This window comes from Prionailurus bengalensis, chromosome E2, assembly GCF_016509475.1.
Source record: "Prionailurus bengalensis isolate Pbe53 chromosome E2, Fcat_Pben_1.1_paternal_pri, whole genome shotgun sequence".
NCBI lineage: Eukaryota > Metazoa > Chordata > Mammalia > Carnivora > Felidae > Prionailurus > Prionailurus bengalensis.
The window spans coordinates 28,685,256-28,709,060 of NC_057352.1; the positions used below are offsets into that span (position 1 = coordinate 28,685,256).

Genomic DNA, 23,805 nt, shown 5'->3' on the forward strand with positions numbered 1-23,805 from the left:
GTAGAAAGTGATCCCAGGCTCCCAGGTCACATGCTCAGCGGGTGACTGAGGACCAGCAGTGCCTTCTTCCTCTGTCTTGGGAGGCTTCCGCTCCCTGCTTCCCAGCCCTTCATAACTGCCGCCTCACAGCTGAGCACCACATGATCCCAGTGGGGGAAACTGAGGGCTGGCAAAGCAGAAGGGGCTTGATTCCTGGCATCCTGGGGCCCAGGGCTGTTGGGATTCTTTGGGGGCTCGAGCTGCTTGGAATAGGGCTCCAGGCATGGGGGCAGCTGGGAGATGGAAAGGCAGCAGATGAGGCCGGAGACCTTTGGCCTCTCAGAGACGGATGAAGCCCCCTCACTAGGTGGGTGGGGAAACTGAGGCTCACGGCCTGTCTGTGAGTGGCAGAACCAGCACGAGGCTCTGTGCCAGGCTGCTCTCTCACTTTTAATGCTCATCAAGGATGCATTTGCTCCTGGCCTCCAGCCGTCGTCTCGGGCCTTCTAACGGAGGCTTGGTGCTCGTTTTATTTTCACTTGTTGAAAATTGTTCCAGCTTAAAGCTTCCAATTTCCATGAAGTCATTGGAGCCAGGAGCCTGGCCCGATGCCTCCCCCCACTTGTGTTGAGGGCCCCGCTGCAGCTGGGAGCGGGCCCCCCCACCCCCCCCCTTACAGCCCCGGAGGCGCTGAGCTGAGGGTTCGGCTGTAGCTTTTGTGAGGCGGCTGCTGCGGAGCAGGAAGTTGTGGGTCCCAGATGCGACTTGCTCTCGTTAGGTAGCCGGGCGAAGTCGGCCTCGCATGTGTGAGCCTGGACGCGGGCCGAGAAGGGGCGGGCGAGGGACGGCCCACCTCCACGCCGGCTCCTCAGACCCTGGCCTGGCCGTCCGGGGGCCCCGGAGGAGCGCCAGGTAAAGCGGGCTGTGGGGACGGGGCGCCATCTGTCCCAGCGGCCCCGGGCTGGGCGGGGGCCGGACAGGGTCTGGGCCGCGGGAGGTGGGGCGGCTCCCGGACACAGGACCAGAGACCGCTGGTCATGGGCTTTGCCCAGCTTGACGAGGAGGTGCCATCATGACCGCGGGGTGGGGTGGGGAGGGGTCTGGGAACCGTGGACTTGCAGATGCCCGCTCTGCCTTTCAGGGTTGTAATTTCACACTTACAAACCCGCTTCTCTGTTCTCAGTGACGGAAGGATCGTCGGGGGAAGGGCAATCGAACTTCTTTTGTGAAGTAAAAATGAATAGCCCTCAGACAAACTCTGAAAGTGCTACATGCCCCAGAGACAGAGAAGCAAGATTTCCCGGGAAGTGGAAGGGTCTCCCTTTCCCTCCAGCCCCTCCCAGTCTAAGGCCCCCGGGGACCAGTGTGCACCACTGGGACTAGGTCCTTCTGGATCATTCTGTGTGCTCCTCCAAACACATGTACACAGGGCAGATCAGGTGCTTCGCTTCTGTGTCACTACCTGGGGTTCAGGGCAGCTGGCACTGGGCGCTTCCTCTCTGGCCAGCGCTTGGGGGAGGGGAGCGGAGGGGTGAGGAAAGCAGAGGGCTGGGCTGGGCCTCCATGCACGGGGCCCCTGGCCCCGAGGCCTGGCCGGAGTCCAGGCGGGCTCTGCTCCGATGTCTGTGTGGCCGTGGGCTGTCTGCCACAGACATGCGGGTGGACGGCCTGAGGGTGGCCGCCTAGAGAGTGACTAGGCCAGCTTTTCTCAGATGGGGGCCCTGCGGTGGTTTTAGGCCGTATGTGGATGAACATGCTTAAAATTTGTTAGGTATCTATTTTAATGTGTTTTAGGAAAAGGGAAAAAAAACCACATCCTATAAATAGGACCTTGGATCTGTGACTTCATGATGTCCCTTTGCCTGGGACAAAGCTAAAGAAGATACGGAAACGAGAAGTGAGCAGACTTAAGAGGAAGTGTGAAGTGACCGGCTCGGCCGGATGTGCATGTGTCCGCGGAATTGAAAGTCTGGGAGGGTTTCTTCTGGGAGGGTCTGTTCCTAACCAAGCTGTGGGTCTCCCCACCTCCAGGTTAGGGGCCTTCTGGGGCTTTCCTGTGGCTTCTGATGTGAGGTGTGGGTGCAGAGGAGGGGAGGCTGTCAGATTGTTCCGGATTCTGGGCCCTCAGAAGGGAAGGTGTGAACTGTGTGGGGGAAGAGCCTCCTGTAATGTTTTAGTGAAAAGAAGTGGCCGTTTACTGGCAGCCGTTTTCTGGGGGCCTCGAAGGGCCCCTTTGCCAGGAGTGGGTCTCAAGAGAGGAGGTCTTCCTGTGGGTCCTACGGCAATGGGGGCTGGTGCAGGGAGGGCCTAGGCAGTGAGCGGTGGGAAGGAAGGGGCAGGAGCAGGGCTTCTAAATAGGCCAAAGGTGCTTTTCAGGAGGAGATACCGGTCAGATTTGATGTGGTTGTGAGAACATGTACCCCCCTTTACCGTTTATAACTCTTGGTTTAACCCATTTCCTGCTCCCCTCACCTCTACCCTGTGGTAGGTGCCTTTTGCCCCCCAGTTTGCAGAGGAGAAGACAGAGGCCCAGAGGGGCACTTTCTTGTCCCGGGTCACACAGCGAGTCAGTCCCCAGGGCTGTCCAGGTGTATACACTGCCTGTCACGGAGAGCCGCCATGTCTGAGGCCTGTAGGGGGTCAGGGCACAGTGCCCCTTCTTTGGAGAGGCTGCGTGGGGCAAAGCTGAGCAGGGGCTTTGGGTGGCTTTGAAGAGTTAGTAGGACATGATCCTCACCGTGGGGAAGGAGGAATCAGGTTCCTCTGAGTTGGGTCCCCCACCCTGCAGGCCTGGCCTGACCCTTGTCTGCACCCACTGCAAGGTGGCGGGGGCTGGGTCAGGGCTCCCTCGCGGCTGGGCCGTGCCTCCTGGGTCATGTGCTGGGGTCCTGCTTCAGCTGGCGGTAGATGATCTGACCCTTTGGATTTTCCATGACTTGCCATCCTCCCATACTGGAGGTCATCAAGAGGTGATGGGTGGCCCATCCCTCAGTGTCCTTGACCTCTCTCCTGTCCTGGAGGAAGGGGGTGTGGGGCGCATTGACAGTCCGCTGGTGGCAACTTTCCATCTTCCAGGGCCTGGGCAGAGGGCAGTGCTTCACCCAGCTGGGACTGTTCTGGGGCTGCTGAGGGAGTAGGCAGAGCGGGTCACGCTGGACGCTCGAGTGGGAGTGGCTGATTCCAGCCTTGCGTGGGGTCGGGTCTCAGGGATGGGAGGGAAGCGTGGGTGGTGGGCCTGTTAGGCATTTCGTGTGCTTGAAGAGACCTGCGTAGCTACGAGCTGGGAGTTAGTTTGGCTCAGTGAATGAGACCATCACATCTGAACAGCCAGAGAAGCCAGGGGTCTTCTGGAGGTCCTTGGGTCCAGCCCCCTGCCTCTGGGCCCCACTTTGCCTGTTTCCAGCAGCATGTGAGGTGAGCCCGGTGATTTGAGCCAGTTTCTTGCATCTGTAAGTTGTGTCTCTCGTGGTTCCCGCTCAGGCGGTTATAGGCTTAAACAAGGGGGGACATGTTGCACCTGGTGCAGGAGAGCCCTGGCTCCGGGGGAGGTGTGATCGCTGTCATGTAGCTGTGTTGGGGGCTCTCCTCTGCCTGTCCTGTTTCAGGTGGGAGAGACCTCCCTGGTAGCCTGCAGCCCTTGGGCTAACTGCTGTCTCACAGTCCCTCAGTCCCCTCCTCTATGAGGTGGCAGTGCCCAGGCAGGTTGCTGGGGGACTGGAATATACATGAAAAACTCTGCCCAGCCGTCTGAGACCAGCACACCCATGTCTGGGGTTTCCCTGGCGGCCTGTGTGTATTGAGTGCTGCCAGCCTGCTCCCCCGCCCGGTGGCCCTCCAGCTCTGCCCCTGCCCTGGCTTGCAGTCTCCACTCACCCACAGGGCTCTTCCAGCCCCCACCCCCCAGGGAGGGTGGCAGGGCGCCCACCCAGCAACTGTCGGCATCTGGCTCGACCTGCCGCTGCCCACGGAGTTCACAACCGGCCACATCATGCCTGGGGTGTTGCCAGATCCTGGGTGCAGACCTGGGCTGAAGCACCTTCCACTCCCTGATGTTCCCCTGGAAGCCCCCTAGGCGCTGGGGTGAGGTAGGACGAGACTTGGGTCAGAGGTGGGCTCAGTTCCTCTTTGGTGACCCTTCTCCCCATGATACTAGGTCATCCTTTCTCCCACCATCTGCTGATCACGTTGACAGACAGGGCATTGCCTGAGCACCAGCCAAGTGCTGTATGGGAGGGGAAACCGACAGTCCAGATGGGGTAGGATGGCCGACCCTGAGCCCTGGAGAAGGGGTTTGTGGGGTTCCTGGGTTCCTCCGATGCACACACTTGGCCAGTTTCTCCTGTCTGGTGTCACATCTGAACCCCTTCTCCTGGCTTCTGGGGTCCTCTGGTCCCAGCCCACCGTGCTGGTCCAGTCCCACCTCTCGTGGCCTCTCGTGCACTCCGGGGTCAGCACGCTGCTTGCCTCTCTCTTGCCCTTTGTCCACGCAGCCCCTCTGCTCAGGGCTTCCCTACCTCATACCCCATCCTGGCCCGTGTCACCCATGTGGAGGCCCCCTCCTCGGGGTCTTCAAGCTCGGGGGCTGAGGAGGCTCGAGTGGTCTGCTCTGGAGTCAGTCGCCTGGCAGCTTTCCCTCTGCCCGGGCTCTGTGAAAATCCCCCCGTCGGTGCCGGTGTCAGGGGACACCGGGGGCACCCTCCTCTGTCCGTTCTCCCTGTTATTCCCCTGTGTGTACCCCTCCCTACAGCAACCACTGGAAGCATTTACCTGTGACTGTGCCCAAAGGAAAAGAAACAAATTGAGGTCTTTGCCGCGGGTACCCCAGTTCTCAGACATGTACCTGGCCCCCCAGGGTTACCTCCTCCCGCTTCTTCCTGGACGGAAGTACTCATGGCCCAGGGAGGAGCTTGTGTCCTCCTGGGGTTGCAGCACAGCAGGCCTGGCTTCTAGGGAACAGGAGGCCCCGAGGGGATGCATGTAGTAGGCAGTGCCACCAACCACCTCTTAGGACCCAGAATATGCTGGTGGGGACCTCTTTGTCTTCTAGGATTCGGCCCTTGCCGTCCCCTGCAGGGACCTTTCCTGCCCCTGGTTAGTGGCTCAGTCTCCCTGCTTCTGGGACCAGCTGACTTGGGTGGATGGCTCCTGGTGTCATTGGCTGGCTGAGCAGGGAGAGGCCCAGGAGCATGGGGCACAGCCCCTCCCTGCACAGATGGGAAAACAGCCCCAACGGGCTTCACAGCTTTGGGGCTGGTGTGCATTTTCCTGATCAGAGCTCTGTTGGAGGCACGGTTTCCTCAGGCCTCATTAAGTGGTGGGAATGTGGACGAGGGGCCACCTGTCTCCCCCTCCTAGCCTCAGCCTCCCCATCTTTGCAGTAGGCAGGCTGCCCCCCCTCCTGCACATCCCCTGCCAGTGTGTGCCAGGGTCTTTCTGGCTCTGCCAGTCCCTGCTCCCGGCCTCCCACACCTGTCTCCCTCGGGCCCCATCTGGCTCGGGGAGGAGGAGCCCTTTGAAGTCAGCTGGAGGCACTGCTTTAATGGGGGACCCAGACTAATGGGGAGGCATCCTCTTTTGAAACACCCAGACTCCCTGGAGCCACCATTGAGGCCCCCCGGGGAGGGGGTGCCTTAGCACCAAGTAGTGCCCAGAGCAGGGACCAGCACTTCTGCATCCTTTGTCTGGCCCTGCTTTCTGGGCAGGGGAGCAAGGGAAGGGCTACCTTTGGGGGGGGGGGTGTCAGGACCCCCGGGATTTATACGGTGTTTCCCAGTGCCTGTTGATATCAATCAAGGTTTCTCAGGCTGCCCGCCCCTCCCCCCGCCCCAACTTGTGTTTGGAGCCACTGGGGTGACCCCACCTGATGGCAGACCCTGTGTACTAGCCTCTCTGTGAAGTCCCTGAGCATTAGGTACCATTACCAGCCCATTCTTTGAGTGAGGAAACAGGCCCAGAGAGGTTAATGAATGTGCCCATGGTCACACAGCGCCTCTGATGTTTGGTCCCTGAGGCTTTCCTGCCTTCTTGACTCCTCAGCCCCAGGCTGCTCCTTGCCCATTCTAGCATTTCTCTTCCTCATGTGGCTCATTTATTACATTTGTCTCCTCTTCCCCGACAACACACGCTCTCCAAGGGACCTTGCTTATCATGGCCTTAGCCTGTCACCTGGTACCTGGAGTGGGCAGGGGCTCAGTGAGCACTTGTTGGATGGAGGAGCATGGGCACCATGGCGGTGGGGGGTGGGGCGGGGGGGTGCTTTCCTGTCGTTGAAGTAACACAAGTTTGGCCCCCTTAAGTGTGTGAAGTTTCTGGATTTAGGAGGAGTTTTTATAGCCATGAGGTCATTTCACGGCCAGAATAAACTGGCAAGCTCCCCACTGCTCAGGTGAGAAACCCAGGCTGAGAGGCAGGTGACCTGCCCAAGCTCATGCAGATGGGGACAGGGACCCCGGGGTTGGGACCAGCCCCCAGTGCCTGCTCAGCATGGGCTGTATTTGTCTTAGTCTGTGGGGCTTGGGTTTAAGTGTCCCCTGTGTACCAGGCAGGTGTCAGATTTTGGAAGCTGAGCAATGAGTAGCCAGACATCAGCCTTGGGGGAGGCATCAGGTAGCCGGGCAGTGACAGGCCAGGTGTCCTGTGTTTCGACACAGGCACTGGGAAGGGAGAGCCAGGCACTGAATCCAGATTAGGAGGGAATTGGGCAGCCCTCCTGTGGAAGGTGGTGGCTGGGCCTGGCTCTGAAGGGTTGGGCAGGAGTTTGCCGGGCAGAGGGAGTTTTCGGGGTGGGGAGGTAGGCTGTGCTTTTAAGCGGCCAGAGCCTGGAGAAAAGAGGGTGGGGCTTGTTTGGGGAACTGAAATAAGTCAAACTGTGCAGTCTCGAAGAAGGCCTCTGGAAGCCCCGGAGGAGGTTTTTGGCCAGAGGGTGAGCACAACTGGGCTTGGTGTTCTTGGGGACCCAGACAGGTGCAAGAAGCTCTGGCAGGCTATCCCAAGGAGAAGCTTGTGTTTAGGGGTGCATGGGGCTGCTGTGGACTGGGGATCCATCACAGTGGCTTCCTGTACCCAGCCAGAGCCTGGCTCTGGAAGGCAGGAGTTTGTGGCAGGAAGGAGTAAGTAACCAGGAATGGGGGGTCTAGCTCTAGGGACAACTGAGCTGTAGGGAGGGTCTCCTGAGCCCCCCGTGTGGGTGTAGTTACAGAGGCCAGGCTGTGGTTTGGGGGTAAGGGAGGTCGGCTAGGCCTGCTTCCCCTGCAGAAGGGCTCCTCCAGGCTCTGGGCTGGGCTTTCACCAGGCAACCCCCCCTGCCCATCACGTGCCCCCTTGGCCTCGCTCAGGTACTCAGGAAGCCTTGAGGAAGTGGGATCTCAGCACTTTGGGTTAGAGCCGGGCACTCTGCTGTCTGGTGCTGTGGGAGCCACATGGCGGGGGGAGGGTCTGTGGATGAAGCAGTGGCTTCGGGGGCCCAGACTAGACAGTGATGTCTTGTTGGGCTCCATGGATGGCTGGGGGAGGCCATGGCCCCTCCAGCATGGCCTGCTGAGTTCTGGGCAAGGATGTCTTACTGTCTGGTTTTCCCACTGACCTCTCTGTGGCCAGCTTGCTAGTCTGAGTGGGACCGGACCAGAGTGGGTAAAGGCTCCCACTCTAGCTTGGGTCTCCTGACATTCGGCCCAGGGCTCTGTCCCCTGCACTGCTTTGCCTCTGGCTGGTGGGCTACTTCCCTGCATTGCCTGAGAGAGGCAGGAAGTGTAGCCAAGAGACGCAGGAGGGTCTTTTCCTGGTTGGTATTTAGAGCACTTTCTTACTTTCTCAATTCCGCAGGGCAGATTGCTCCCCAACTTAAAACTGCCTGAGGGAGGCCGCTGTGCATCCAGGCCTTCTTCCCCTCTTCCCTTCACCCCTACCCCAGAGGCCAAGCTTAGGGCTCGTCCCCTGGCCCACAAGCAGTTGCACTGGCTTGTCCTTCCCTTGTGTGTCCATCCAGCCCAACCCAGGGTTGGGTAGAGGTGGGAGAGCGGGGCCCCCAGCCAGAGGGAGCTCCCCAGGCTGTCAGGAGAGGGGAAGATAGTTGGCTCTCTGGGCCACAGCTGCCCAGTGAGGAGCTCTGAGCTATCTTCGAGACTCCACAGTCAGCATTTCCCAAAAGGAGTTCATTGGAAATTAATGCAAAAAAGAGTCCCTTGAACCAAACAGACTGGGGAATGTTTAGCTGTGTTTAACTCAGCAGGTTTCTTTTCTGCCGGACTTCTCAGAGCCTTTAATTGCTAATGTATACAGGGACTCTTTAAAGGAGGAGGAGGAGAATGTCAAGCCCTGCACTGCCTGTGACCAGAGTCCAGTGTGGGTGGGGCAGGCCATGTGTGTGTAGCTCTTCGTGGCTCTGCTGGTGGGCAGCACGCCTCAGGAAATGTAGATGGAGGGTTAAGAAAGAGCTGGAGCCTTGGAGTAGGGCAGGTCTGGGTTTGAATTCCAGCTCTCTGAAAATCCCTGCTTTTCAGCCAGGGGGCTTTGAACAAGTAGGTTAGGATTCCAGAGTCAGCCCCCAGCTGGAAAGAGAGTGAGAGCAGCTTCACCCACACCCCCACCCCCACCCCGGGGTGGGGGGGGGGGATGGGCTGCAGGGGGATGGGCTGCGTGGGCCTTGCCCCTGCCTGTTCCTGACAGGCGCTCACCGCTCACCGAGGTGGAGGTTCTCAGACGAGGGAGGCCAGGGAGGCCAGAGGCCGCTGGAAGTCTCTCTAGTTGGGTTCCGAGGTTGCAGAGCCTGTCCTGAGGGCAGGTGTTCTGCTTTCTCTCCTTAAAGCAGGCCTGCAAGGCTTGGGGTGGGGTCACCATGCTGCCTGGGATGCCAGATGGCAGTTCTCTCTGACACTGTCCACCTCCCCTAGGGCCCAGGTTGGGGGGCTGGACGGCCTCTCTGTCCAGGCCCCGCCAGGCACCCCACGGGGGCGTCAGCCCCTGTTGCTGCTCAGGGCCCCAGGTAGCAATTTTTAGGTGCTGACCACTTTTAGGCTAGGCCACTCCCAGGGCAGAGTAGGGGGCCGGAGCTCACGACTGGGTCATCGGGGAGGGGAAGGGGCAGGTGCCCCGCTCCCTGCCTTCCAGACCCCACAGCCCTTTCTGCCAACTTGGTAATATTTGTTATCTCGACTTGGGTACTTTGTGTCGGGTGGAGCCTCGACACCTTGCCTGCCTTACCCCCATTGAATCCTCTCAAAGCCCTGCAGGGTCAGAACTTAGTCTCCCTTTTTTCAAATGAGGAAACTGAGGCACAGAGATGAGAAGTAACTCTCCGGGGTGTGCAACTGACACTTGATGGGCCTGAGACGGATGTCTGTGTGTCTGTCTGCCTTCCTTCCTTCCTTCCTTTATTTTTTTTAAAACAAGTTCTATTTAAGTTTATTTATTTTGAGAGACAGAGCGAGCATGAGCAGAGGAGGGGCAGACAGGGAGAGGGAGAGAGAGAATCCCAGGTAGGCTCCGTGTTGAACAGTGAGATTGTGACCTGAGCCGAAATCGACTGAGCCACCCAGGTGCCCGGTAAACAGGTCCTATTTTTTTTATGTATTTGCATACATACTTATATATGTAGATCCACACACCCCCATGCCAATAAAGATGCCAGGAACGTGTCTTTCCATGTTTGTATATGCGTCCCTTTAATTATCAGTCACCTTCTGTTGCCCTTGAATTTTTCTAATAGAGTCTTTATTTTTTAGTTTATTTTTTTAAGTTTATTTATTTGTGTTTTTAGTAGTCTCTACACCCAACGTGGGGCTTGAACTCACAACCCCAAGATCAAGAGTTGCACACTCTTCCAACTGAGCCAGCCAGGTGCCTCACGTGTTTAGTTTATTTTTAAAACCACTTTATTGAGGTATGATTGACATAGAAAAGGCTGTGCATATTTAATATATGCAGCCGATAAGCTGAAGATAAGTGTTCCCCTCTGAAACCGTCATGGCAATCTATGTCATAAACGTATTCCTCACTCCCGAAAGTTTCTTTTTGCCCCCTTTATTATTATTATTGTTATTATTACTCCTAGTAGTAATAATCGTAGTAGTGTGATAAGAACCCTCAACGTAAGGTCTGCCCTCGTGGAAAAATTTGAAGCATACAATATAGTATTGTTGGCTGTAGGCACTATGTATACAGTAGATCTTGCATCTTGTATTAAGAACTTTTAAAAAAATGTTTATTTTTTTTTTAAATTTTTTTTTTCAACGTTTATTTATTTTTTGGGACAGAGAGAGACAGAGCATGAATGGGGGAGGGGCAGAGAGAGAGGGAGACACAGAATCGGAAACAGGCTCCAGGCTCTGAGCCATCAGCCCAGAGCCTGACGCGGGGCTCGAACTCCCGGACCGCGAGATCGTGACCTGGCTGAAGTCGGACGCTTAACCGACTGCGCCACCCAGGCGCCCCTGTTTGTTTATTTTAGAGAGAGTGAGCGAGCGTGAGGGCAGGGAAAGGGCAGAGAGAGAGAGGAAGACAGAAAGAATCCCAGGCAGGCTCTGCACTGTCTGTGGAGACCCCAACGTGGGGCTTGAATCCACGATCTGTGAGATCGTGACCTGAGCTGAAACCAAGAGTCAGATGCTTAACCAACTGAGCCACCCAGGCACCCCAAGAACTTCTGTTTTTGTTTGTTTGTTTGTTTGTTTTTAATATTTATTTTTGAGAGACAGACAGAAAGAGAGTGAGGGGAGGGCCAGAGAGAGGGACACAGAGGATCCAAAGTGGGCTCTACATTGACAGCAGAGAACCTGATGTGGGGCTCGAACTCACGAACCATGAGGTCATGACCTGAGCCAAAGTCGGATGACTGACTGATCCACGCGCTCCCCAAGAACTTCCTTTTAATTGCACAAGCTGCATTATGACAATAGAAACAAACTGAAGGTTCACTCGTTCCACCAAAGCTTCAGTTTTGGTTATCCTGTATCCTGGTTTAGGCATTACCCATTCCAGACACTGCTGTTGCCATGTGGATTTTTCACAGAACACCCTGGGACAGCTCAGTTCACACCGCTGCACCCTTTTGACGGCTGCATAGTATTCCACAGGAAGGGTGCGTTGTGATTTATTTCACTATCTCCTAACTGGCAGACACACCATCTTCTTTTGTTATTGTAATGCTGCAACAATAATCTTGTACATGTGTCATTTTACATCTGTGAAAGTGTTTGTAAGGTAAATTACTTGAAGGTAAATTACTTTGCTACATCAAAGGTTTGTGTGTGCAGGAGTGATTTTGTTACATACGACTAAATCGCCAGCCCCACCCCAGGGGTTATGCTGAATCACTCCTGCCAAGGCTGTGTGACTGCCTGTTGTGTTGCATATAAATGCTTTGATCTTTGCCAATTGGATAGGTAAAAATGATTTTCCGTAGTAGTTTTAATTTGTGTGTGTGTGTGTGTTTTTTTTTTTTTTTTTATTACGGGTGAGGTTAACTTCTTCCTAAATGTTTAACAGCCATTTGTATTGCCTTTCTGTGCACTTTCTATCCATACCCTTCTCCCATTTTTTTTTTTTTAATTGGATGATTGGTCTTTTTCTTTTTGATCTGTGGGAACTTTTTACATATGAGAGAGGTTAGCTCCTTATGATAAGAGTTGTAAATATTTCCCCAATTTCTCATTTATCTTTTGATTTTGCTATTAATAGCTTAAGAGAGAGAGATAGAGTGTGAGCAGGGGAGGGAAAGAGAGAGAGGGAGACACAGAATCTGAAACAGGCTCCAGGCTCTGAGCTGTGAGCACAGAGCCTGATGCAGGGCTTGAATTTGGGAACAGTGAGATCATGAGCTGAGCTGAAGCCAGATGCTTGACCGACCGAGCCACCCAGGCACCCCTAATGTAGTAGATTTTTAATAAGTTTATTTACTTATTTGTTTTTAAGTAAGCTCTATGCCCAGAGTGGGCTCAAACCTGCAACCCTGAGATCAAGAGTGGCATGCTGGTCTGACTGAGCCAGCCAGGCACCCCTGGAGTAGTTTTTTTAAATGTAATGGGAGTTGATTAGTCTTTTCTGTGTCAGGTCAGAAAGGACTGACCCACTACAGCATTGTATGAACATTCTTTCATGGTTTCTTGCTCTCTTTGGAAATCATCTTGGTATAAATTATGACTCCAGCTTGTCCTCTCTCCTCTGGGCTCTGCTGTCTCTTTAAACAGGATACTGGCAGGGTAGTTACATCCTTCTTGCTCACTCCAGTTCAGTGGTTACTCTGGGGTATATCTATGGCTTTGTGAAATGGATCCCGTCCCCTATCTCCCAACCCCGTTCGTGCCTCCTCACCACTGGCTGTCTGGGTGGGGCCCTGGGCAAAGTGTGAAGTCAGTGGCTAGACCTCTGTCCTGCCAGCCTGGGCAGGACTGGCACCTGGTAAGGTGCCTGTAGACTAGCCCTTTCTGTCCTTCCTTATCAAGGGGAAAGAGGTCAGAAATGTGTTGAATGGGGGCATGAAAGTGTGTTCATTTTATTTTATTTTATTTTATTTATTAAAAAATGTTTTAAGTTTATTCTGAGAGAGAGAGAGAGAGAGAGAGAGAGAGAGAGAGAATGAATTCCAAGTAGGCTCTGCACGGTCATCGCAGAGCCTGATGTGGGGCTCGAACTCATGAACCCTAAGATTATGACCTGAGCCAAAACCAAGAGTTGAATGACTGAGCCACCCAGGTGCCCCCAAAGTGTGTTCATTTTAAGGAGGGAGCTTCGTGAGGGCAGTGCTTAACTTTAGGAATCAATCACTGACGGTGGGATTTCAAGCAAGAGCCAGGGAAAATGTTCTTTCCGGCAATCCTTGGTTGATCCATTAGTTAGTTAATAAGCACTGTTGCATGGACCCCCCACTCTGTACGGACACCTGGGAGAGGCCGGCATTGAGGTCTCTGCCTTCGGGGAACTTTTGCCTGGAGCATAGTTTCCTCTTGGCATCTGGCCTGGTGCCAGGCACATAGAAGGTGCTAGTATACGTCCATTAAAAGAATGAATGCATGGATCTCTCTCAAGGTGAATGAATAAACGAATGAATGAATGAATGAATGAATGAATGATTTTTCCCCAGGCAGTTACTAACCATCATTCGAATTGGCATAGGAGATAGCAAAATTCATTTCTTATCCCTGCCAGCTGGAGCCTGGGAGGTAAGGGGTGAATGAGGCATTTGTATTTTAAAGGAGACACTGACTATGCTGAGACTTAATCCACAGGAGAAGTGGCAGGGAGGATTTCAGGTACAAAGAATAATCCCTACCCCACCCCTAGAATAAGCCCTCTGGGGCCAGGTGACAACACCCAGGCTGTCCCCTTAGGCTTGTTGTCGTTTTATGATTCAGACTCCACGCCCAGCCCAGCCCAGCTCCGGGTCTCAGAGGTCTGACAGAACCATTCCTTTGCAAGAAGGAAAACCGAGGCCCAGATGGGGCAAGGGACTTGCCCAGGGTTACAGAGCAGGTTGGTGGCAGAGCTGGACTTTCTGGATCTGAGACTGATGGGTAGCCCGTGGACCCTGGGAGCTAGTGTAAAGTCAGCCTGGGGGTCCTGGGGAAGCGTGATGGGGAGCAGGGCTGGCTGGAGGGCTCACATCACTGGGCACTTTGGCTTTTGCCCCTGCTTCGTGGCCTTGTAGGCTGTCACCAGGAGGTGGCAAGATGAACTAGAAGGTTTGTGGGGGGACCCTGCCTGCTTCATGCCTCTGTCTCTTCTATTTGGACTCCATGGGCTTCCTCAGCTCTGGAAACAGCCTTCTTTCTGGGCTCATTGGCTATTTTGTCCTCGCAAACAGCCTGTTGGCCATCATGACCTGCACCTCACTTTTCCCCACGACTTGGGTATCAGCACCCGAGTTTACCGATGAGGAGGACTGAGGCTCAGAGTGTGAGCGACTGGAACGTATGGCCATGGGAGCAGAGCTGGGGTTTGAACCTGTGCTTCCTCCACCAGCACTTCCCATTCTCAGGGACACACTTCCTTCATGTTCTCACCTCCTTCTATTTTATTTTTACTTTTTTAATGTTTATTTATTTTTGAGAGAGAGAGAGGGAGAGAGAGAGAGAGAGACACCAAGTGCAAGTGGGAGAGGGGCAGAGAGAGAGGGAGACACAGAATCCAAAGACAGAATCCGAAGCAGGCTCCAGGCTCCGAGCTGTCAGTACAGAGCCTGATGAGGGGCTCAAACTCGTGAACCGTGAGATCATGACCTGAGCTGAAGGCAGACACTGAACCGACTGAGCCACCCAGGTGCCCCTCACCTCCTTCTGCCCTGATGGGCTCTCCCTCCTTCTTCCAAAGCTGCCCTGTTTGCTTTCCCCTGCCTTTTCTGCCTGGTTCAAGATTCCAGCTGGTTGGTTCATCCGTGGGTCCATCGATCCATCTGTCTGTCCTTCTGTCTGGTCTACATGCAATGACCAGGGCCCAGCTGCAGGATGTAGACACAGATCCTACCACGACAGACCCTGCCTCACCTTGGTGAGGCAGGTGCTGGGATGTCTGACAGATGGGACCGTTGGCAGGACTCTGGGAAGGCCTGGGAGAGACCTGCGTGGGGAGAGAGGTCAGGCCCTGCGTGAGCAAAGGTGTGGAGAGGGAGAGGCCTGAGGGCTGCTCGGCTCTGGTGTTGGTGGAGGGGAGGGCGTGCATGGCAGTCAGGCTGAAATCCCTCGGTCCCATGAGGTTTCTTGGGTGGTGCCCCTTTATGCCGGGACTTTGCCAGGCAGAGCCCCTCTGGGTCCCCTTCACAAAACTCTGGGTCTCCTGAGGGAGATGCCCTAACATGAGACCCCCCCCCCGCCCCCCGCCCCCAGCAAATAAAAATCTGCTTGTGACACAGCCCGTGGAGCAAGCTGAGTGCTGGGCTAGCCGAGGAGGCTAAGGCTGTGTCTGTGGGTTCTGGGCTGCAGCATCATGGACCCCAGGCTGGGTTGGGTGCAGGGACTGAGCCCAAGGGGCCGAGGTGGGGCCTCTCCTCACGCCTGCCTGCCCCTCCCGCACACCCTAAAGCCCCCACTTCCTCCTTTTGAGGCCACCGGGGCCCCAGGCCCTGTGCAGCTCCGAGGCCTGCTGGGCTGGGCCAGAGGAAGCCAGGCCGGGATTCCTGCCAGTGCGGCTTGGGTGAGGAAGTGGGTGCCCTGTCTGTGTCTGTGAAAGCTGGGGGTGGGCTAGAACTCCCCAAGGGGTGTGGTAGCACTGAGGGTGCTGCGGGATCAGCCAGTTCTGCTGGGGAAGGATACCTGAGCAGCCCAAAGGGCCCGGTCTTGTACTCATAATTTGAGGTCCCAGCCTCCCTATTTCCGGCGGTTCTTCTGGCTGAGGAACCTGGAGCCCCCAGTCAGTATTTGGCAAGGAGACCACAGCCCTGCCTCAGTTGTAGGAAAAGGAGGAGAAGGTGTGTGTGGGTAGCTTGGAGGGCTTCCTGTAGGAAGAGGTGCTCCTGGATCTTGCTGGCTTAGAGGAGGCCTCCTGATGTGGCTTTCTGACTTTACTTCTTCAAGGCGGATGGAGGAACCTTGATGGAGTACACTTTGCCTCCTCCCACCCTCGGTCCTAGGCTTTGAGAGGGGAGGGCAGGAAGGGGTTAGCATTTTGAGAGGTTATGGGCTCTGGGGATGTCAGCACCGTGAGAGTGTTGGGCAGGATGAGAGGTGAGCCTAGGTGGCCTGTATGCAAGTCCCAGCTCTCTTTTACTAGCTGTGTGACCTCAGGAGAATGACTGAACCTCTCTGTGTTCCCACGTTCATAAAATGGAAGCAGTAGTCATACTGCCCTGCGGGGCGGGTGTGCCGAGTTCGAGCCCACAGCGCTGGGCACGCAGTAAGTACATGGTGGATTTTGTTGATGGCATTGCCCGCCCCCCTCTATCATGGGGCACAGGGCTGTGGGAAGCTCAGGGCCCAACAGGAGTGCTTTGGGGGAGTGAGGTTGATTCCTTTGGTATCCATTTCTATGCAAGTATGCCCCGGGGCTCCCTAATTCATCCCACAGAAGGGAGTCTCTGGAGGCCACTGGAGAAGATGTGGAGAGGCCCATTGCCCCAGCTTCCTGCTGGACTGGGTCCCATGCAGCCTGGCTGGCTCTGGGCTGTGGAGTCCGGGATGTGGTGACAGAGGTATGGGCAAGGGAAGTTCCCCTCCTTGGCCCAGCCCCCTTCCAGGAGACCTAGCTGGGGCCAGTGGTATCTGCGGGCACCCGCTCTTGCCCCTGAGCTGCATGGGACTCTGCCCCCTGACCCTGGACCCATCAGGAGGCCATGAGCATTTCCCAGATACAGTAAACTGGGGCAGAAGGCCTCTTGGTTGCAAGTGACAGAAGCACAAACTGGCTTTACCCGAAAAAGGCATGATTGTCCCGTGTGATTGAAATATCTGGAGGCTGTTTGAACTTCAGGCACAGCTGGATCCAGGGGCTCGGGGGGTATTTTCAAGTCTCTGTCTCTCTCCAGTTTTCTGTGTTGGCTTCATTCTCACTGGGCCATCTCCTGTGGTGACTTCCAGTGGCCACGAGCAGCTGTAGGCCACCAGCAAAAGAGAGTATCTCTTTTCGGTGGGTCAGCAGAAGTCCCAAAGAGGGTTCTCAGAGGGTTGTGGTCACATGCCTGTCCCTAAACCAGTCACTGGGGCTTGAGAGGGACGATGATGATGAGCCAGCCCGGCTCACGTGGCCCCTGAGCCAAGGGACTGAAGTGGGAGAGACAATCCCAGCAGCAGAAGAAATAATGTTCCCTCCCAACTGGACCTTGGGGGTCCCCCACCGTAAAATGGGCTGCTTCCCCTATTCCCCCTACCAGGGTGATCGTGAGGTCTGACCCCTGGGCTCTGCTTCCTCCAGGTAAAGGGGCCTCGACTGTCCCACATGTGTGTCTCTGCTGTTGGTGTCTTTGGACTTGGGACAGAACCACTGGGGTGGGGGTGAGGGAGCGACGGGGGTCGGCTTCACTTGGCCTCAGGTGGGCCTTACAGCCAGAAGGAGTGCTCACTTCTGGAGGAGACCGCCCGAGAGGCGATGAGCTCCCCGTCACTGAGGTGGGTGAGCCAAGGGTCATTTGTTGGAGGCTTGGCAAAGGAGTTCCTTCATTCAGGGCCTCTGTGGGGCCCTCCTAGTTGCCAGCTGTCAGTGACCAGCAGAAGAACTGGTGAATGGGCAGAAAGGCCTTGAAGCCTTCCCTGGTAGGGGGGCCTCTGTGTCCAGCTTTGGGGGGGTTGCTTCTAGGGAGCCGCTGGCCTTTGGAGATGCCGCCATGGGCTCCCAGGCCTCTGACCAGGAGCGATAAACATGGTCATTCCTCCCAGCCCTGCCCTGCTTTGCTCTTCCAGGAGTGGGACCCGGTCCCTGGATGGGCCGAAGTCCCTGTGTCCAGGGCTATTGTCCACGCCCTTGCCCGCCTGCCATTGCCCAGGAAGTGGCCTAATTAGATCCCCAAGAGCGGTGTTTACCAGGCGAGGGTTCCCCCCCTTCCCCCAGGGAACCCTCCAACTGCTCCTCTCTCTTCACCCCTGCCTCAGCTGGGCTTCGTGTGCCTGGATAGGCAGGTCAGTAGTGGGGTGAAAGGTGCTGTGTGTGTGTGTGTGTGTGTGTGTGTGTGTGTGCATGTGTGTCCTGGCCGCCCACAGCTCTGGTCTGAGGGCTTTGCCTGGGGTTTAGAGCAGCTGCAGGGAGTCGTTGCCCTGGCCCCGTGGTGTTTGGGGTTTCTCAGCCTGTCAGTCCAGTCCCGAGGCACTGGAGTTTGGTGCCAGGCCAGAGAGATGGGCAGTGTGTGCACTTGTGGTTCAGTTCCCGGGAGCTGCCCTTGCTCACAGGGCTCAGTTCAGCGAGACAGAAAGGTCGGGCCAGGAGCCCTCGTTCGGGAGCGGGTAGAATCCCAGCCCTTCCGGCAAGCAGCTCCAGCTGTGTGATCTTATGCAAGCCACTCGACATCTGGGCTCCGTTCTGCATCTGTAAAACGGCTGTACCACCTTGGCCTTTGCAGGTCATGAACTTGAGAGCGAATATGTGGGTGTGGACACCTGGCCTGACAGTGTTTCTGCTGTTGTGACCGCAAAGAGCTGGTTTAGGGGAGCTTTGCAGTGGGGGCTTCTCAGGGTGGGGACCTGATCTTGCTTTGTAAACCCTACCACATAGGGCGAGGCATACGTGGTTAATACTCCAGAAACACTCCGTGTGGAATAAAGACTGGTTGGTTTAGATTTAGAGGTTGTCAACCAGTGGGTGGCACGGCTCCAGTGTTTAAATTAGCCGCCCTCATTCATAAATCAGAATTTCATGTAGAAATCAGCTTTGTAACTTGCCTAAGCGCTTTGGGCTCTTTGGTAGCTGTGGGCCCAACCAGGGTCTGAGGTGGCTCCCGGATCCCAGGTGGGCACTCACTAGGGGGCTTTGCTCAGACTCAGGGACTCTGGGTACCCTGCTCTTCTACCTGTAGGGGCTCTGGACTCTTTCTTTCACAGCTTTTGCCAGTGGCCATTCGTGCCCTTCGTGACTGCCCTGAGCCTTCCCACCTCTTACCTCCTCCCTGCCCTCTGCCACCAGCCCTGTCCTGGTTCCAGTCTCCCAGGCAGGCCTGGAGGATGCTGGGAGCCTGGACTCCTGGTCCAGGGTTGCTCCTGTGACACAGGGTTCCCGCTGGGAATATGGCAGCTGCCCGCAGGCCTCAGCCCGTGCATGTAGGGAGGGCACTTTTTTGGGTAACTTTCTCTCTTTGGGGACTGGGAGTTCCAAGGGGAGAGAGAGCTTGCCTGGCACACGGGAGGTATGTAGTGGGCCTAGGGGGCCACAGGCACAATTAACTGCCTTTTTGGAAAAAATGAATAAGCAAATGAATGAATGGTGCTGGGAAAGAGGGAGTCCATCTGGGCTGAGCATTGCAAGCCTGGCATCTGCTCCCAATTTTGCCATAAAGGGTCCGCTGTGCTCCCTCTCTGAGGTTTGGACTCCTTTTCTACGAAGTGGAGCTTGCAAACTTCTCAACTTCTTGTCAGTGGAAACTTAAAAAATGTATTTAAAAAAGGCAGTCTTTCGTGGAAGCTTAATGTAACATGAACGCAAGGGGGAGGGTCTGGGTGTAGCGGGCGTGGGGGTCTGAGACACAGAACTCACTACAAAGCCCCAGTAGTTGGGTGGGTGTGGTCTTTGGGCAAGGACTTGCAAACAGACCCCACGTGCACAGTCACCTGACTTGTTACAAAGGTGGCTGCACTGAACTTCTTGAGGAGAGAATGGTGGCTTCTCCAGAAGCTGCTGGGGTCATCAGATGCCCCTGTAGAAGAAAGGGATGAAGGCTGATCCCTGCCTCACGCCATACACAGAATTCGCTGGGATGGATCAGAGACCTCCACCTCCCTGTGCAAGTCAAACTGTTAGGGCAGTGCTGTCCAGTAGAAGTTTCTAGATGATAGAAATGCTCTTTATCTGTGCTGCCGGATATAATAGCCACTAGCCGTGTGTGGCTTTTGAGCACTTGAAATGTGACTGGTGTGACGGCTGGACTGAACATTGAATTTCATTTTAAAGAAATTGAGAGAGAGAGAAAGAGCAGGAGGGAGTGGCACAGAGAGAGGGAGAGAGAGAATCCCAGGCAGGCTCCGCACTGTCAGCACAGAGCCTGACTCTGGGCTCGACCTCACGAACTGTGAGATCATGACCTGAGCTGAAACCAGCTTACGCTACTGAGCCACCCAGGCGCCCCTTAATTTCATTTTTAACCCAGTTAACTCTAAATAGTCACGTGTGGCTAGTGGCTGCTGCAGTCCTGGGAAACACAGGGAACCAGCCCTGTGCGCAGAGCCTGAAACGGGACCTAGGAGTTAGGTGTGGGTTTAGGTTGATGACTCAGACCCGGGTCTGCTTTGTGTCTCCGCAGAGCCGAGGACCCCGTGTGTCTGGTCAGCCCGGCCCGGATGCAGAGGAAGAGGCCAGTGGTGCTGTGAGCCGGCCTGGCCGCGGAGCAGTGCGGGCCCCGTGTGGCCCACGCGGCTGCCTGCTGAGGGGGCCCCTGCCCAGCCCCGCCTGCCAGACTCCGAGAGGCCGGAGGCCTAGGCCCACTAGGGAGGGTGTCTGCAGACAGATGCTCCCCAGGCCGTGGGGTCTCCTGAGGGCACTGCCGGGCGGGTGGGCCTCGGGGGGAAGATGCCGGCCAAGGGGCGCTACTTCCTTAACGAGGGCGAGGAGGGCCCGAACCAGGACGTGCTCTACGAGAAGTACCGTCTCACCAGTCAGCACGGGCCACTGCTGCTCACGCTCCTGTTGGTGGCTGTCACTGCCTGCGTCGCCCTCATCGTCATCGCCTTCGTCTGCGGGGTGAGTGAGGCGGCCGGCCCGCGGCGGGTTCGGGGCCCGGCTCTGCCGCTCTGGGCTTGCGAGGCCTCCCGGCAGGTCGTGGACTCCTCTCAGCCTGAAGCTCTGCATCTGTGACGTGCTCGGGAGCATAGTTAGGCTTTTAATTTTAATTTAATTTTGAAGTCTGGGGTGCTTTGCGAGCTTACGTCCATTTGGCCAAGTAAACTACACTCCTTTTCTCCAAAGTAAACTTCTACGGAAGACCTAGGTCTGGGACAGCTCGCGTGTCACGACTCCCTCTTCCCAGCACTCCTTCTCTGGCCTCAGAGTCCTTCTCAACCCCGGTCTTGAGGCAGACGCCCCTGCTGTCATCTCTGACCTAGGCCTTGCCCCACCACTGCTCTTGAGACGTGGCTAGTGTGGCTGAGGAACAGAAGCTTTAAAAAAGTAAATTAATTTCTCCCTTCCTCCTTCCCTCCTCCCTCCCTCGCTCCTTCCTTCCTTCCTTCCTTCCTTCCTTCCTTCCTTCCTTCCTTCCGAGAGCATCAGCACCCTTGGGGCAGAGAGGGAAGGAGAGAGAGAATCCCAAGCACTGCAGAGCCTGAAGCAGGGCTCAATCCCATGAACCGAGAGATCATGACCTGAGCCAAAACTAAGAGTTGGATGCTTAACTAACTGAGCCACCCAGGTATCCCTGAGGAACTGAGTTGTTGTTGTTTTTTTTTTTTTTAAGTTTATTCATCTATTTTGAGAGGGAAAGCATGAGTCGGGGAGGAACAGAGAAGGAGAGAGAAAGCATCCCAAGCAGGCTCCACACTGTCAGCATGGAGCCAGACACAGGGCTCGAACCCACAAACCTTGAGATCATGACCAGAGCTGAAGTTAGATGCTTAACTGACCAAGCCACCCAGGCGCCCCTGGTGTAAAATTAATCTTGAATAGCCACACGTGGCTAGTAGCCATTGTATGCAGCAGCAGAGTTCTAGAAGAAAACTTCAGAGACTACAGGGTGTTATCAGGGTGATATGGGTACAGCAGCCAGCACTCAGTGGGTGCACTGTTGGTGCTGCCTGTATCTGTGGCTGGAAACCGCAGGACATTGGTTTCTGCATTCAGCAAATGGTTACTGAATACCTACTGTATGCTGGCCCCCAGATCAGCCTCTGTGCCCGTGGAGCTTAGGGGCTCCTGGGGGAAACCAGGTGCTGTCCCAGCTGTGACTCTCCTTTCCTGTCAACCACCTCCCAGTGTCACACTTCTGTCTCTTTGCTCCAGCTCTTCCCCTGTCTGGGACGCCTTTGGTCAGCCTTTGCTCCTAACCTCCATTCATTCTGTAACAGACAGGAGCAGTGGCCTCCTCCAGGAGGCTTTCCACGGCTTTGCTCCTGCACTCTGGTGCTATCTGTCCCCCGCAGGTCCTCACAAAGCACCCTGGAAGCAGAGGAGGCCTGACAGGGAGGGGTTGGGGAGTGGTAGCATCACAGGGCTGGGCTGTGCAGGATCTCAGGGCTGCACAGGAAGCGACTGGTGAAAGATGGTGGTGAAGGCAACCTTAGCCAAGACAGCACAAAGCCCGAAGGTAAGGAAGAGCTTGGTGTTTAGACGGAGCATAGATGTCACCCGTGTGGAGAACACAGGTGACATTGCTCGGGGCAGGCTGGACAGGCTAGCCTGGCAGGCTTCCTGGAGGAGGCAGTGCCTCACTGGGGAAAGCTGAGGCATTTCTGTGTATGTTTGCCCTGCCCAGGACCCCTCTGGACACCAGACTGTCCTGGGGACGACCTTCTTCACACTTGCTGTGTTTGTGGTTCTCTACGTGCTGGTTTATGTTGAGTGCCTCGTCCGGCGGTGGCTCAGGGCCTCGGCGCTGCTCATCTGGGTCTGCCTTATGATGCTGGGCTATGTGCTGGTGTTCGACTCATGGATAAAGACAACCCACATGGGGGCACAGGTAACAGGGTGGGGGGACCCTGGTGTCCCCAGGGGCTGGATGCCACCACCCAGCTGTGCACCCAGAAACTCGTGCCTGCATTCAGTGTGCTGGCCTTGGGCCTTCCTCCTGCCATGGGCCATGGGCCTGTGACATAGGGTGGGCCCTGGGCTGATCTTGGGCCCCTGTCAGCTCTCTGAGCTGGAGAGATGGGTGAACTGGGAAGAGTGTCCCTGTGAATGTCCGGCTGGAGCATTGCAGGCGGACCCTCATTTGATTGGAAATGACACAACTCTAGCTCAGAGAGGCAGAAAGGCACAAGCGGGCCCGTGTGCCAGGAAAGGCTGGGGGCGCCAGTCCCGGGGCTCCAGCGGGATGGCCGGGTCCCAATTGCCCTCTGTTCTGTTTTCCCCTGTGCCATTTCATTCCCAGGCGGGCCATCCCCAGGTTGGGCTGATCTGCTGGGGGCGGTCAGTGAGCCGACCCTGCTCCAGCCTTTTGCCAATCACCATTCCTGTGGAGGGAGAGCCCCGGCAGTGGGTGCCAGGCGGGAATTCCCTCGACCACGAGGGCCTGAGTCTGACTCCTGGGGAGGCCTGGCCTCGGCCCCAGATCATAAATCAGCTCATAGGAAGTGATGGATACTGTTGTCTGGGTCTGACCCAGAAGCAGAATTCGGCTTTTTCTCGTTCTATTGCAAGTCTGTCTCTGTCCCTCACCACTGGGAGGGGAAGGGGCCGCCCTGGGGGCAGAGGGCTCAGGATTCGGGTTTTGGGGGCCATCCCCAGAAGAATAGAGACTGCAGGGGCCCTGATGTCAGCTCGGTCTGGGGCTGTGTCCTGGGGCGGGGGCGGCGGGGCCAGTCCCTGAGCCTCACGATTCCCTGCCCCCAGGTGCCCTTCTTCCTCTTTATTGTGTTCGTGGTGTACACGCTGCTGCCCTTCAGCATGCAGGGGGCCGTCGTGGCGGGGGCAGTCTCCAGCATCTCCCACCTCCTCGTTATCGGGACTCTGATGGAGGCCTTCACGACGCCCAGTGTCCATGCAGGGCTGCAGGTGAGGTGTGCACAGGGGCCCAGGAGGGGGGCAGGTGGAGGCAGGGGCTGTGGTTTGGTCCCGAGGGCGGCGGAGACCTGTGTGGGCGAGTCGGTCCTGAGGCCTCAGCACCCTGTTTTGCAGACAGATGGCCTCCAGGCTAGGCTTTCCCTCAGTCGGCTGGGGAAGCCGCCCCCCTGGGCAGGGCCATGCCCTGTGGCCTTTTTTTGCTGGCCTGTGGTGCCCCTGACGATCTGGCCCTCCTTCTCCAGTCCTGCTGTGTAGCTCAGCGTCACCTGCAGAGTCCCATGCTGATAGGGCTGGGAGCATATCCCTGGGCACCCTGTCTTGTGTCTTTGCATTGAGTGAAACATTCACAGTTAGTGGTGGCCAGGAGAGGTATTTTCCTCTGACCAGGCCTGGTGTCAGCTCTGGGAGACAGAAGCCGGAGCTCTGGGCGCCTATCGGGATGCCATGCCTTCTGTGACTGTCCTCTGGGCCGAACTGGGATGATGCCTTTCTGCTTCCCTGGTCTCAGGGTCCCCAGCCTGAGACCTGGTCTAATCGTCACAGTGACTCTAGAGG

The 23,805-nt window shown here is 56.2% G+C and overlaps 1 protein-coding gene across 5 annotated transcripts in view; it reads left to right on the plus strand.

Annotated features, from left to right (window-relative positions):
• Nucleotides 1–366: 366 nt before the first annotated feature.
• ADCY7 (adenylate cyclase 7) overlaps nucleotides 367–23,805 on the plus strand; it is a 45,108-nt gene continuing 21,669 nt past the window's right edge. The window contains exons 1-4 of one of the 5 annotated variants that reach the window (XM_043599168.1): nucleotides 367–891; nucleotides 19,841–20,277; nucleotides 22,004–22,207; nucleotides 23,080–23,241. In XM_043599168.1, the coding sequence (XP_043455103.1) occupies nucleotides 20,107–20,277; nucleotides 22,004–22,207; nucleotides 23,080–23,241 (537 nt within the window). In that variant the 5' untranslated portion in view covers nucleotides 367–891; nucleotides 19,841–20,106. Of the gene's footprint in view, nucleotides 892–19,840; nucleotides 20,278–22,003; nucleotides 22,208–23,079; nucleotides 23,247–23,805 lie in introns of those variants that run through there. The other 4 variants (XM_043599166.1, XM_043599167.1, XM_043599165.1 and 1 more) reach the window with 4 other exon arrangements.